Raw genomic sequence first — 15,631 nt, 5'->3', positions numbered from 1 at the left:
CCATCTTTTCTTTCCAGCGCATGATTGCCAACACTGTCAGGACGGTGAAATTCTGCCGAAGCCAATCTTTCAGTAAGTGCATTACAACATCTGCACAGTCAGCATTATCATCAGTAGCTATAGTAATTACAACTAATTCTGTCTGTACCAGCATTGGAAAGCCTGGTTTCCAGTGATTCTTCCATATTTGGATCCTCCAGTGTTTCACAGGGTGAAGTATCCTTCAGGAAGCTCTAATAAGGGCCTTCTGCTCCATCTCTTTTTCTAAACATGTGAAGGAGCTAAATATTAGTGAGGTCTCCACACATCTGTCAGATTAGAATCAGTTGAAATTAGCTTCTGGGTTCAAAAGTGGTTGAAATAAGGCTAGCAGACAGCAGCACACAGATACATGCAAGATACTTGCTTGGATAAACCCTGTTTATAGGAAAGCAGTCCGGAAACATGACGTTTATAAATGACATAACTGCATAAGGTGGTGAACTTAAAACCAGTTTGTCAGTATCATTACCAGAACTTACTTGAGGCCATGTAAGATGACAGAGCTGTATGGTCAAACAGGCTTGCTCTGTGGTTCTCATCCCATCTAGGCACACCGTCAGTCCCAGTCACACTGGCATTTCCTCAGTGCTTCATTCATATTGCTCACAGCGGCCTTCCTCTTTCTCAAAGAACAGAAAAATTAATATAAACCAATGTATTTTTCTAAAAATAGTTTATTTTTATCCGAGTCAAAGCTTAACTCTAGAATATCAATGTAAGGGAGCTTTTTTTCCCCCCTTCTGCCAGCAAGGTTTTTCTGGCTATGGATCTTTTAATTTTAATGTATTAAGCACTAATGAGGCCTCCACATGTTTAGAAATGGAAGTGGATTTTCACTATACATGATACAAATTGTCAGTATATAGACGTACCTGATCTAGGTCCCGTGCTTTCTGTGTGTGGGTATGTGTATTTCTAAATAGATGCTTCAGTATCTTTGTTTTAGAGAAGTTTAAGTTACGTAGCACACGTTTCGTTAAATTGTCAGCCGTTCACTGTGAGGCTGCAATATCCAGATTTTACCTCGGTGGTACTTCATAATTGTTGTTGGAGTAAATACAATGCGGTTATGTTAAGTAGAGGGGTAGTAAATTTTGAGGCTTGAGTGGGGGCGCCATTAAGCACTACAGCATTACAAATATTTAATACTGAGCTAGAAATGGGAATTTTTCATGAAAGGAGGCTTAAATCAATAATACAGTTTTGAATCTGTGTGAAAGCTGCTGGTTCAAAAGCAGATGGGCAGCTTTAAATCATACTAGTTAGCTATGTAATTTACAGCTATTGACTGGTAAGGTGATGTATAAAACTGTAACCAAGGGCCATCAAGTTGAGTAAATGTAGCCTAGGATATCTGAGAGAAAAAGTTAATTTGTGGGGGTAGTAACCAGAAAGACTATCAGATATAGAGGAAAGGTTTCAAAGAGAGCAATTTCTAAATATTTTCTTTTTAACTCACCGGTATCTGGTGTTTCCTGTGACAGCTTGTGAAGAGTTATGCATTCTGTTCAGGCATTTGTTCATTTAAGGGTATCAATCCTACATCATTTCTCTTTCACCAGATCCCGACGTAGCCCTAACTAATAAGAACCATCAGGATGTTCGGAGCTATGTGCGGCAATTAAATGTGATTGACAACCAGAGAACTTTATCACAGATGTCTCACCGACTAGAACCGCGTCGAGCATAAACATTTGAAGCAATGATGAGAAATGATCTTTTATCCTGTCAAGGTCACTTGTTAAGAACTTCACTTTCTCTGCTACCGCACTGCCACTACAAAAACAAGCAAAAACATATTCTATGGTCTTAGGCAACGTACAATGTACCAGCCTGTCAGAGAACTTTGGCTGAGGAAGAATTTATGCACTGTAGCTGTACCAGGTGGCCGTGTTGTGAACTGTTAATTCATCTTAAAGTATAGTAAATGATTTCTCACATGGATAAAAAAGGCAAAAGATAAAATAGAATAGGTAGTGAAAAATGCACAAAAAGCTTCTAACAATTCTAAGGGAAGCAGTTTTTCTCCCTAATTAAAAATCTGTATTTTATGATTTATTCTCCAGGTCAGGACTAAAACTGATTATCAGTTTAGCTTGCCCAGCTACTGTTGACCTCAATAGAAGATGCATGTAAGTATCAGATGAAAGAATGTAGGTCCAAGAGATGTCCAAGGTATAGTTCCATTCAGAGAAGACTTACAAATATTTCCATTTGAAATATAACAGATACAAAGAAAATCTCCTAATCTTAATCATACTGCCAACTACTGCAAGCAGTGTGGCCATTTCAGAAAACTGACAGGACTGAAAATATTTTGAATGATATATAGATTAATCTGTGTTTACATTTTACTTCTTTTTTTAAACTACCAATCAGGTTTTTACAGAATTCCATTATGATAGTAAGGTTGTTTAAATCAATAGCATAAAGGTAGCAAAGTACTGGTTCAAAAAGAGCACAATATGCACAAATAGATTTCAAGAGAGTAATTTCCTGGACATTAAAACCTTAAACTTCAGCTATAATTAATTGTGGTCTTAAGCATTTACAAATATCTTAATTTTCAGCCAATTGTTTTGCACTTTCAATAGACTGTAAATAAATTTTAATTCATTATGTTCTAGAATATTTATTTATGTAATAGCTATTGTGCCAAAATAATTCAGTTTTATTTATTTTGTTTAGCATGTTATGGGAGTGCAGCTTTTGTCTGTATACTTTTGTGCGCATTTTATGTGTAGGAATTGTGTGATGTATGTTTTCTGTAAATAACATGCAGTACCTTATTAAATGTAATTGCTGGAAAGGTTTAGTCACTGGCCTTATTTGCACTTTCAGCTTCAATCCTGTAATACCAATGCTATTAATTGGCTGATACTGCAAACTTCTCTTGTCATTTGCTGGGCCTCGAAACCGCAGTTAGCCTACATCCACTGTGATATGGGTGACCAACGTAAAGCCAGTCAGATCCATCCCTGCCACTGGGGATGGCTGTCTTGCAGTGATGTAACACTATGGTTTTATTAGCTGGTTTGTTTAGAGTTTCTAAGGAGGCTTCCCACCCTCCCATGTAAAGACAGAAAAAGACATTTAAATTGGAAAGGTTTAAAGGAAGAAGGGATGTATTCTTAATTTTAGCTCCGACTGATTTGTCCTGCTCGGTCACTACTGTGAGCACTACAGGTTGCTGTGTCTTGACAGGATTTTATCTCAGGGTGGTAACTCAAGTCGAGGCCTTGGCTAATATGGCACTCAAGAGGCCTCTGGCTTTGGTCACCTCAGGGAGGTCTATCAAGTCCTGCAGCCATGCAGGAAGAGGCAATCTGGCCTGTACATTTCTCCCCTCCAGGATTAATTGTGCTAGCCCAAATACCCTTGGGATGGCTGCACTACTGCTGGGCGAGCACTGATGGTGGCCAAGCACGTGCCAAGGGAACGATGATGTTCAAATGGCAGAAGTCTTTCCTATTGCATTCACACCAGCTCTGTTCTGCGAAGCTGGACGTCATAAAAATGATTAAGCCCACAATTAGAAGTTGCGACTATTATGTCATAATTAATGAACTCATTAATACAGTCTACATTTCGCCTCAGACGCAGAGTATAGTTTTCTTGGCACTGATCAGGACTGTGTGGAGTCAGTATACACGTAAATATTTTACCTTTTTTACCTATAAAAGAATTACATCTTTTTAGTCAAAACATAAATTCTGCAAAAGCTGAGAGTCACCAGGGAAATGCTGACACACAGAACCACTATCTGCTCAGTACCTGCATTCTGGAAAGGAAAGAATTACACAGTTAAGAAATATTCTGCAGCATGATGAAATAATTTATTTTAACTTTGCTGTCTGACTAGAAGTTCAAGATGATTCAGAGGAAAACCAGCTAATAACGTAGAGACAGATTTGTGTCTTGCTATTTCAAGTGAGAAATATTCCTTATTTCCATTTGTACTGCTCTGTGAATATACTTCATATGGCCTTTTCAGATACAGAATCTTCCCAGAAGCAAAGTATGCAGTAGAATAAACTACAGGGACACAATTAATTCAAAAGACATTTTTATCTTTGCCATCAATTTATAACATTTGTGAGTTCATGATTTTATTTGTTCCAGATTTGTTCCTATTGTTTGGACTTTCATTTATTTCTGTATTAACTGGTTTATAAAGCTGCCAAGTTTCAGCTTGGCTCTGCACATAGACCAATTCTTCATCCGTTTAGTATGTTTTTATCCCCTTGGTTTATTCTTTTATTCCTTAGAACCTCTAACTGTTTTACTTACTTGTTGCCTAACAGTCTCTATCGTGCAGATACATCCCAGTGATACAAAGAGAGGTTTTACGGCACCTCCTTATCAACAAATAAATGCAGTTTACCTACTCAATGAAACTGGTACCTGGCATTTTTTAATTTTCCAATAAAGGATGCTGTATAAATAACAAGTGTTGCTATCTCTGTATCTAACTCATTCAAGTGGCTCAGATAGTTGCTATGGTGCTGATCGCTATCCACATACCTAGAGATTAAATTAATAAAACTACCTTCTGGCTCTGGGATCCATACTGGGCTTCTCTCGCTCCCTGTGTTGACTCTACAACAGGAAGGCAGCTGTCGATGTATTATTGCTGCATGAAGTCTAAGTAACACAGCCAAGCAAAAGCAGGTGGGCACCGCTCAGGGTCCATGCTGCTTTACTTGTGGCACTTGGCCTGATTTTGGCCCACACCAACTAGCACTGCATGAGAGCATCCAGCCGTTATTTGTGGGGGAGCACGCGCCAGGGACTATTTCCAGCAGGTCTGGCCTGTCTCCGTCCCCTCCCCAGAGTCCTCCAGCAGGACCCAGGACGCTTTGCACCTCCATCGCATTGCTTGCATGAACAGCATAAACACTGGCACAGCTCCCTCCTTGTTTCAACACTGCAGACTGAAACAGAAACCTGTTCAAACCCATGATTATGTCTGAGGCTCACAGGTTGTACAGTGCGATTTAGCTGGTCCATGCTACTTGGCCTCAGGCTCCAGAGTCCCTGACCCTGTTTTATTTACTGGCAGAGTCATGGCTGTAATTTTAAGATGATAGGTGACCAGGAGGCAGTGTCCATGATAAACATCTGCTACCTGGGCCCACAGAGCAGGGATGGTGACACCTTGGGCACTTTCTGCGTTACAGGGTTCCTCTGCTGATGTGGTTTTTTGCTCAAGCAGCAGTACAGGGCACAGACACCTCTATTTAGGGCTACAGAGCCTGAAGAGTTACAGGGTACAGCTCTCCCCTCTCCCCTGGCGCATTTTGCTATTGCTGCTTTGTTAGAACTTGCTGCTTTTCTCAGAGACCAAGCCTAATGCTGGCCATCGCTAGACAGAGCCAGGGAACAAAGGTTAAATCCAGGGAGGCTAAATCAAACATACCAGGAGAATACAACTGTCTGGTGAATGCAGGATCAAAAATATTTTCCCTGGACATCTTGTTGAAACCCAATCAACCACAAAGACTTGACAGTGCCAGATAAAAGACTTGAAATGTATTTGCAGGACTCCACAGATGGAGGTTTTGGGGGTTTTCCTCCTAAGGAAACGCTGTGCAGGTGCACAGCCTCTGCAGACCAGGTACAAAGGGAGAGACAGAGGCAAAAAAATTCCTCTTTTCAAAGAGACACTAGCAAAACAACCTTTTAAGTACAAGAAGTTTAAATACAATTTAGAAATCTTACAAAATAAGTTAGAGAGAAATCAAAAGGTTTAACCTGCAGGGGTACCAGAAGAGATAATGAATTTTGCTTTTTTTTTTAAAAAAAAAAAGAAATATTTTAACAAAATTATAAGTCTAAATTGTTAACATAGCTTCTTAGTAAGGTCAACTGCATAATATACTGTACCTTAACCTCTTCCAGCAATTTTTAAACACCACGCAGCTTAAATAGACTACTTCTGAATTCAGCGGTATTTCTTCTGGGAGCTCTGAATGCAAATCAAGAGGTAATAGTGGAAGAAAATTAAAAGATGTCCTATTCTCATTTCATTTTTTATACTGATAATAAGGAAAGCAGCATAGAGAGTGGTATGGCAAAGTGAACCTCTAACTTGAATAGCTTTTCTTTCACTGTTAATCTGAAATGCATTACACCCTGCCTTTTCAAATAATCATAATGTTCTTTACTGTAGCCTGCATTAAAGTTTAGCAGGCACAAGCAGCAGCTGTCACCAGAGGTCAAGGTATTAGCAATCAAAGAAAATAATGACGAGATTAAAAAGTTATCATTAAAATTACTAAACCAGAAACTTCTATAGCAGCCTATCTTCACAGCCCTGCCTCGGGGGCCATAGCTGCACCCAGGGAACCCCCACCACTCTCAGACATCTCCCCAGGGCAGTGTCATGGGGCTGGCCGGCCCTTGGCTAGGGTGAGGGCACAGTTGGCCTTAGTGGCTGGAGGGGACCCTCACCTCCCCGCCTCTCTTGGGAATGGACACTGCTGCCCCAAACCAACTCCTGCAGGGCAGGGAGCTCCCCGACACGGCTGGTGGCTAAAACCTGACCGACCCCCACCTTCTCGCTGTGATGACAGGTCAGTGTGCTAGGGAGCATCCAGGGTATATCCTCCATGCATTTACCTACACGCCATCTGCCCCATGCACTGCTTTAGCAGTAAAATCCAGCTCTCAAACAACACCTAACTAAGGAAATAACTTGTAAATTCACAAAGGAAAGTAATCCAACCATGGTCTTGGCCGTTTATGACTCAAGTGATGGGGGGACTATTGTAAAAAGGAAGATTCTTGTAATTAAAAGGGAAAAAAAGAGCACGTACAGCTACAACATCTACCACTTACATCTAACTTGAAGGATATTTCAACAAAAGGTTCGTCTTTAATAGGTTTGGCACTCAAAGGTAATTTCTGAATTCAGAATAAACTCAGAAAACTACATGAAAATGCATAAAGAATGCATAATTACTGACGCAAATTGGAGTATTTTTCTTGGAAACTCCATGTAATGAAAATGTGACACACAGGGGTACTGGTAAAAGACTGACCTTTATTTCCTGGCCCTAATCCATTTGGGTCAGAGTGACAAAAAGCAAAGCCTTTGTCACATGGCAGGGGTCAGCCAGTCGTGTTTAATTTTTTTTCTCTTTTTGCTTTCAAATGCAAATAAAGCACATTACCAATGAAAATAATGATTGTAAATGAATACCTCAATTAAAGGAAATTTACATAAAGATAGGTAGGATGGAGGTGACAGTAGATACTCCAACGCCCTAACAGACAATAATCCATTTCTTAATCAACTTCTGTCAATAATCATAAGCCTTCTGCTCTCCATGGTTTCCTCATTATAACACCACCTCTTGTGTTTTTAAATAGTTCTTTCTTCAGATGCTGTCCGAGCCAGCAAGTGAATCTGCTAGCTGTATTTGCCGACTCTTTGTGGTTTTTCACAGGTGTACATTATTTCTGCACAGGAGTACTGTCGGTAGCATTGTGGATGTTCTCAGATAACAGAGAGCCAGTGTTGCCTTGGGTTTTCTTTAGATGTCCTCATTCTCTGTAGGACTGACCCTTGAGGGCTGCGGTACTGGCAGGTTGCTGCCTAGTGTCTGTTTGAAATCTAACATTTCCTTCCATTTGTAATTCCTGCCCTAATGTTTCTCCTGTTACAGTTGTCTGGCATGTAACTCCTTTGTGATGCTCCTGATCAGTTAGCGCTGTTGCCAGAAACTAGTTAGAGGTTCGCACAGATTTTTATTTTTTCCTTCCTGTCGCAACTAGCTGTTGTTAATAGTGTGCTAGCGCATGGGGGGGTGGAGGGGGGGGTGGGGGTGTTCACCTTTTTTTGGAAACACAGGCAAAGGGACTGAGACAGTATATACAGCTAAACAGATTTATCCAGAATAAGGGCTTTTCTGAGGCAGTCTAATATTATGGTCATTTTTAGTCTTATTTCATCTCTAAATCCAAAGAGAAAAAGATGTGATCTTCAATAGACAGATTTGTTTCTAATGAATGTATGCTGGATTAAACAAGCAGCAAAAAGTGTAAGCTACTAATACTACCATACATCATTAAAAGGAGCCAATTATTTTCTTTCTTGTTCAAACCGACTCCCTGTCAATGGTGGCCAAAGTTGTCATGATTCCAGTGGCTGCCTTTAGTTTCCAACAAAGGTAAATGTACTAACATGTTAGACACTAATTAGCTTTAATATAGAAAACAGCATACGATGCTTTAAACCAGCTGTTGAATGTTCTGTGTTGTCATCTTCCCTTGGTAGTCCTCAGAGATAGAATTGTGCCTGCCTTTCCCCAGACTCCCTAGGACCAAGCAACCTATTGGGAAAAAAGTACGAGGGAAATAGAAGGGACTGGTGCTTCAGTGAAGCTTGCAGTAGTGCGGATTAGAAAACGCAAATGGGCACGGCAACAATAAATTCAGCATGGCTTTAAAACAAAGAAAACAGTGTTAAGCCATATTGCATTTTAGAGAAAAAATGTGCTGAAATTAGAACAACAAATTAAGTCTATTGGACCACAAAATTTAATATAAGAAGGAGTATGAGCTATATATATAATTAAAAGTATGTAATGAAATGGTAACCGAGCAGAGTACTAGTGAGTGGATTACTGCTGAGTACAATGATCAGCTAAAAACTGTGGTGCCAGAAAAAGATAAGAAAACCATTCTTGTAAAACAATCAAGAAATGTATTTCTTGTTAATATTTTGCCATTTCATTGCTATCTCATTGTTAATTATATTGACATTTTTGTAGAAGTTATATGTGCTTTTATACTGCACACATGCCTGATCAAAAGACAAACAGCGTACAAGCTGTAGCCTGCCAGTTCTGAAAACCATTATGCACAAAGCAGGTATTTGATCCACATGTAATACAGCCATTGCACACAAGCCTCCTCTGCCACACGAATACCTGTATTTTATCATTCTAATCTGTATTTAATAATTCTGTTTAATAACTTTATAATTAATGATTAGTATTTTCTAATAATATATTTATAATTTTGTTAAATATAAAATATAGGCACTTGCACAAATTCCTTTTTTTTCTCTCCAATACAAAAAACAGATGAGAAAACAACAGCAGAAAAAAATACCCCTTGTGTGAGTCTAAGAGAAGTACGATGGTTAGTACGGGCTCTATCGTTCTTCATTCCCTGTGAAAGTCAAGAGTGAGCTGTTACCCACAGCACACCAAAGGCTGGGCTGCTGAAACAAACAGGAATCACAGCCCCAGCTGTGCGGGCATGGGGGCTGCACGAAGCATCAGGTAGGTATTTGTGGGTGCATGCTCACCCTGTCATTTACAGCAAGAAAGGCAGGATAGCCTCTGAGCCAAATCCAAATGCAATTCCTTAGATTTTCCACTTGCCATCTCTCAGAAAGATGAAATGCTGCTTATTCTGGCTAGCAGTGCTATGCAAGTTCTCTTTTAGTCATGAAACCAACCCTGCTCTTTATCTTTTGGGGTGTAACTGCAGAGGTCTGTGATGGCAGCATATCTGGACATACCTGCACAAATTTCAGTCTGGACAGTGCAAGCAAAAATAATGATGCAGAGAGGGTTTTCAGGCGAGCCACTCATCCACCTCTTCCAGGTCACAAACCTGATGGTATAAATGGCATAAAATTAATGCTACCATATTGTCACTCCTAGTATTGCTCAGACTAGCTAAACACTAGTGCATATGCTAGTGCTACAGCTTCTATAGCAATGTGTGTTCCTAGTACATCCCAGGCATGACCGCCACCATGTTTTCTGGCCAATTTTTTTAAGCTAAAAAGGGAGGCAAGCCACAGCAGCCAGAGAAGCAGAACTGCTTCAAAGAACCTCAGTACTAAGCCTGAGCTGAACTCTGAGCCGGTCTTGAAGGAGAACTGAAAAATACGGAGCAGGTGTCCACCTTCAAATTATCTGTGTCTAGAGTTTCACATAGTTTAAGCTGGCATAAACCATCGCTACTGCTAAAAAAGCACTTCCAGGCTCTGTCCCCTCTCAGCTGCTCATATCAGCCCCTGCGCCTCTCCTGCCTTTGTGCCGGCACGAGTCTTTGTGCAATCACCCGATGACCTGAATTCAGATCTGGGTGAAAACCGATTGCTTTTCCCTGCAGTAGCTTTGCCTCTGCAGCCCAGTTCACTGCACAGCCGTGCAAAAGCTGTGCTGGCAGAAGGCAAGGTGGGCAGCGCAGCAGCAAGAACAGGGCCTGCCAGGCAGGGGAGGGGTGTGACGGCTGCTTTCGGCAGGCAGGATGATTTAAACGACCTGGATGTATGCATGAAACTATATTTTCCATGCTGAAAGGTGGTGAGACACCACTGCACACCCAGTGTGGCATTAAGATGTAGAGACAATTCATATGAATCCTCTCAACTCTAAAACTGAGTTAAAAGTTACTAGACTGCCTTTATCTTTTGCCAGTGGCTGCGGCTTTACAATAACTTTTGTTAGCTTTTAAATATTTTCTTTTTCTGCCTGTTCCATATAAATTGAAGAAACCTGAGATTAGGATTGAGTTCTCCAGAGCTAATTTACAAGTTTCCCGGTTTGAATCTGCTGCCTCAAAAACAGGGGCAAACCATACTGCCATGTGTTGGCTCATGGGTTTATATGGTATTATGGCCAAGCAAGAAACTGCCATTACTCTGATTTCTGACGTTTTCCAGCTAATTTTTTAGTTTTCATAATGGAAAAAAAACTTGAAAGGATCTAAAGACTCACTAGCCAGACGGCAGAAAGAATACAAGCCCCAGAATTCATACTTAAAACCTTGTAGTAATTCCAGTTTCAGGATAGTGTACCACTGGGTTTGGATGGTCCTTGAGCAGGCTGCTTTTGCTCTCTTGTCCTCTAATACAATAAATGAAATTACACGTTTTAAACAGCAGCATGTTAACACAGTGTCTGATGCAGACTCGGCACTCCTAGTCTTGGAGTAGGAAATATTAACCACCCCCTCATTTCTCATGCACTAGTGGAATAGTTTCTTTCTTTCTGCAACCAGGGCCTAAAGTCAGACATGATAAATCCCAGCTCTGCAGATGCACAGCCATAGACAAAATGCCTGCACAAAGTCCCCTAGGCAAGAGACCTCTGAACGCAAGTGTTCTGCTCTCTGAAAATGCCTATGAATCAAGAGATTTAACATGTAAATAGATTTTAAAATAATTTGACTAACTGGCAATTGCCTCAGACAGGAAGGATAAACAAGTTACAGCATTTAAGAGACTAAGTATGTGGTACCTCTCCCCCTCCAGAGCATGAGTTTCATGTGATTTGCATTTGATATTTGTTATTTCCTTTAAAATGTGGCACCTTTGATTGACCTTGTGTGGAGACTTCTCCAGGTTCACCAGAAGGTCTGTTCACAATAAAGCACGAGCGCTTTCAGATCACACAGAACGTGCCTGAAAGTGCCCTATGAAGGGGAAGCCAGAGCATGCCGGCCTCCTTCACTGCTTATCCTGGCAATGCTGAGCCTGTCCCGTGGGTGAAAAGGGGCCACCAGCACCTGCTTTTTGACTTTCTTAGCATCTTCATGTACTTATTACTCTGAGTGCCTAAGATCTCGCTGAACTTTATTCAGGTTAGTTATTATGGCTCAGTGAAATAATATATCTCACTTTATGCCTATAAATGTATACTTGTGCTCCACTGGTTTAATCCAACTGTTTTTTTATGTTCCCTCATGCCAAAATAACACACCTTGGGGAAGAGCCTCTGATGTTGATGAAATTATTGTATTTGATTCATCGGTAAAGTGTTCTTCCATGATTCACCTCGATACCGTACTACATCTTTGTGATGTACAATTAACATATATGATTCATTGCGATGCTGCACTCCTTTTTGTGATTCATTGTGCTACACAGCTGATTTTTATATGGCAGATCTACACATACGTGTAACAACAGTCAAGTATGAGAGATCATGAGGGGCTGCGATCCTCCGGTGCAGGTAAACCTGCAGTATACGGACACTACGTCAGCTGGCGAGTGTGGTGCGAAGTGGCAATGGGTGCTGCTGACACTCGCATGACGCTGATACAAAAAGCGTACTGTCACAGCCCTGTGATGCATTTGCCTCAGCAGAAAAATTGTTTGCCCCCAAAGTCTTTTGAGCCACTTTCCTCAAGCGTGACAGCTTATCTTCAATTTGCAGAATGTTTTTCGCAACAGCAGGGCACCTCCATGGCATTAAAACGTTTGGGTAAGGAAGGCTCCGTGTGGCTTCCCTGCGTGGAGGTGGGCTGACTGTGTTTCCTTCCTGACCTGTGGCGACCATCCCGAGGGCACGGGGGCCTCATGAGCGCCATGACCCAGGGGATGGAGAAGGGCAGGCCGGAGGCCTGGCTCCGGCAGCGGGACCTGCTCCCTCCCCACTCCCGGGGACCTCCAGAGCCCCCGACCTGCGCCCACAGCAGCCCCTCGGCCCCAGGCTACCCCCAGCACGGCGAAGATGCTGCTGCTGATGGGGGAACACCATCCCGGCGCTGGGGGCACAAAGGTAAAGCAGCGGATTTTGAAATCACCGTCATCTGGTCACCTCGGTAATACTTTCAGCTACATTTTGCTAAGCTGCCTGTCACTGGGGCAGCATCCCTGGAAGGACGGCACCCGCGCCTCCAGGGCCGCGGCCACGGCGTTGTGAGGGGAACGCACCGAGCGGGCAGGCCCGGCTGGGCCCAGGCGGCTCTCCCTGACCTCGGCGCGGGCAGCCACGGCGCAGGCACCCCGGCCCGCCCCGGGCAACCCAGGCCGCCCTTGCAGCCCGCGCTCCAGCCCGCTCGCCCCACGGCGGCTGCCGCTGCGGCCGGGGCCCGGGCCGTGCGGGGCCGGGCGCTCCCCGCTCGCCCGTGCGGCGGGGCCGAGGGGTGGGCACGCCGCCCTCCGCGGCCGCAGGCGCTGCCCGGGGCCGCCCCAGCCTCGCCGCCCCGCACGCCGCCCGCCGGCCCCGCGCCTCGCCCCCTACAGGCGGGGCGGCACCCCCAGGCGCGGCCTCGCCTCCCCCGCGGGGCTCGGCGCAGAGCGCGGGGTGGCGCCGCTGCGAGGCGGCGCGGGGGCGGCGGCGGCACCCCGGCACCAACCGGAAGCGCGGGGGACGGAGCGGGAGACGCGGTCGCGCCGGTTCCAGCCTCCCTCGGCGGCCCCGGGATCGGCGCCGCTCGGGTCCCGCCAGCCCGGAGTCCCTCGGGGAAGGTGAGGTGGGTGAGGCGCCCCCCGGCGCGCCCGGGAGGGGGGCAGCGGCTGCGCGGTGGGTGCGCGCTGCGCCGGGCGGGGGGGTCGGCCGGGCCGCGGGGTCGGGCTGGGCCGGGCCGTGGGTGTCCCCGCCGGGCTCGACGTTTCCACCCGCCGAAGCAACTTGGCAGAGCCCTGGCGGGGGGGGCGCCCGGCCGGCCCGAGCCCCGCCTGACCTTGCGTCGTCGCCCCGGGGCGCAGCCGCCGGCCGGTCCGCGGCGCCGGCCAGCGCCGTCCCGCGCCGGCAGGCAGCGGCGCCCACGCGTGGCCGTGCGGCGGGGCGGGGGTCCCGGGCGCCGCCGGGAGCCGGGCAGGGCCGGGCGCGGTGGTGCCGGTGCCCGCCGTGGGGAGCGCGGGGAGCGGCGGCTGCGCGGGGCCGCCCGCCGGGACGGGGCTGGCGGCGGGACACGGGCGCGGGGCCGCTGGGCTCCCCCCGCCCGCAGACGGGGCTCGGCACACGGTCACTTCACCGGCACCTGCTGCCTTCTGGTGATCCGGGCGTTAAATCCCGCGGGTCGGGCTGTGAGGTGCCACTGCCCTTCCCTTCCGTTTTTTCCTTCCCCCCCCTTCCCCCCGCCCCCGGAGTTCGCCCCTTTCCCACCAGTATGCCTTTTTTTTGCCTTTTTTTTTTTTTTTTAGCACGTGTGTGGTGCGAGCCATCCGTTCCCCCTCTAACCGGCATGCTTTGCTGTGAGGCTTAGACAGAGCCATCGCGAAAGCCATGGATCATTACTTTTTCGAAATTCCAGAAGCAGAAATAATTTGAAAGCACTGGATTAACTGGGTCGCTGCCTGAAAACATCATAGCTTTCCACAGGAGGCATGTGGTTAGATGTTTTCAGGACTTTGCCCTGAAATTGTAAGTTCTCATGAGCCTTCTTGTCCTATCTGCCCACACTGTGCTTTGCGTACTGGTGGCGTTGTGTGAATCATGGCCCGGCACAGAAGGGCCACCAGAACCAAGGACCGGGACCCAGCAGTCACGCCCATGCAAGGACCCTGCGGCCCAGTGGGCTGGGGTGCAGGTTCGGGTGCCTTGTCCTTCAGGTGCGTTGTTGCGTGCATGCTCCTGGCAGGCATCGCTGACAAGCTATAATGTCAGCTAAGTGAGCAGTTTAAAGTTTCTCCGAGATAAAATGTTTTCTATTTAAAGTGAAGCCTTTAAACCTTTCAGTCTGTGCTATTGACATAGCTCGGGTCGAAAATAGTTCTTTTCCTGAAGCACTCAAACTGTTTAGGCTGAGTTGAACTCTCTTTCTGTAGCACTGATGGTTATATAAATTCAAATAAAATTAGAAATGTTATTAATGGAAGTTATGCCGAATTCTTAGGTTCTGACAAAGGACAGGCTCAAATGTTGTTGCTCCTGTAACTAAGGTAGGCAGAGCCATGCGTCCAGTCTCACTGTCTGCAGGGCTGCTGCTTGGTCTGATTAAGAAAGTTTAGGAATTGTAGGGGTTGTTGACTTTGTTTTAACTTACAGAGAGATCAGAAGATTAAGATATATTTAATTTGGAGTTGTGCTTGGGGTTTGTTTGCATCTTATCCATCAGCAGTTCATGATATGATAAAAGGGTCTTTTATTTATAAATACTTCCTTCTGCAGTGTCCCTGGTGGCTCACTATCACTGTAACTCCTTTTCTGTTTTCTGTTTAGACAAGGCAGCGGTTGGCCATGTTTTGGCATTTGACCCGGGGGGGGGGTGGGGGGGTGGGGCTTTTGGGGAAGGGGGTGGCTTTTTTTTTCCTGCTTTGAAAAAAAGGGCTAAATAAATACGCTGCTGCAGAAATCCAGGTTGATATGCTCAAGGACTGTAGGCCATTGGTTGGATAGAAAGGATGATTTGGGTCTAAAAATGGATGGTCAAAGATCCTGAAAGCAAATGGGCTGTTTTCCCAAATAAGGAAACTTGGCACATTCTGCTGTGTATTTTAAGATAGCACAAGTGTAGTGTGCTACTACTTTATTGGCAATATGTTGGCAGCATGCCTTCCGGAAAGAAGCACTGAATCCTGCTTCGTGGAACCAGACAGTGAAGTGAGGGCAGTGAGTTGTGTGGTTGTTTCCTTTAGTAAATCACAAAGGGTTTTCCTGAAGTAATCAAATTTTTAAGCAGCGTCAGGTGCACGTGTAAGATGAGGGATGCAATTTTCAGTTCAGCAGCCATACACTGAGCAAAATACGAGTTGTAGTTACTGTGCAGTTTGTGCTGAATTCTTTCCAGCCTCCTGTCTCTAACTTGTAAGCCCTTCAGTGGAAGCTCTCTATGCTCCGGGAGCAGTAGCTGAATGACAGATAGTAGGGTCTTCTGGCTTGTACGTGGAATA

At 45.1% G+C, this 15,631-nt stretch overlaps 2 protein-coding genes and 1 long non-coding RNA gene across 10 annotated transcripts in view; 2 read left to right on the top strand and 1 right to left on the bottom strand.

Annotated features, from left to right (window-relative positions):
* Window positions 1–4,689, top strand: part of RAPGEF4 (Rap guanine nucleotide exchange factor 4) — a 209,043-nt gene extending 204,354 nt beyond the window's left edge. For all 6 annotated transcript variants that reach the window (XM_080399585.1, XM_080399584.1, XM_080399586.1 and 3 more), the window contains 2 exons: window positions 18–72; window positions 1,605–4,689. In XM_080399585.1, the coding sequence (XP_080255711.1) occupies window positions 18–72; window positions 1,605–1,732 (183 nt within the window). In that variant the 3' untranslated portion in view covers window positions 1,733–4,689. The remainder of the gene's footprint in view (window positions 1–17; window positions 73–1,604) is intronic.
* LOC308068647 lies at window positions 3,708–13,255 on the bottom strand. Its single transcript, XR_013930046.1, has 3 exons — window positions 13,153–13,255; window positions 5,929–9,672; window positions 3,708–3,823 (listed from the first exon to the last, which is right to left on the bottom strand). It is a non-coding gene; the product is annotated as an uncharacterized lncRNA (long non-coding RNA).
* LOC308068644 (mitogen-activated protein kinase kinase kinase 20-like) overlaps window positions 12,709–15,631 on the top strand; it is a 71,070-nt gene continuing 68,147 nt past the window's right edge. Inside the window, exon 1 of one of the 3 annotated variants that reach the window (XM_080399591.1) lies at window positions 12,709–13,269. The gene's annotated coding sequence lies outside the window, so the exon portion shown is untranslated. The remainder of the gene's footprint in view (window positions 13,270–15,631) is intronic. The other 2 variants (XM_080399589.1, XM_080399590.1) reach the window with 2 other exon arrangements.

Source organism: Falco punctatus (genome assembly GCF_963210335.1).
Source record: "Falco punctatus genome assembly, chromosome: 8".
NCBI lineage: Eukaryota > Metazoa > Chordata > Aves > Falconiformes > Falconidae > Falco > Falco punctatus.
Note: the sequence above shows the minus strand (reverse complement) of the source record. Positions and strands in the feature narration are given on the sequence as shown.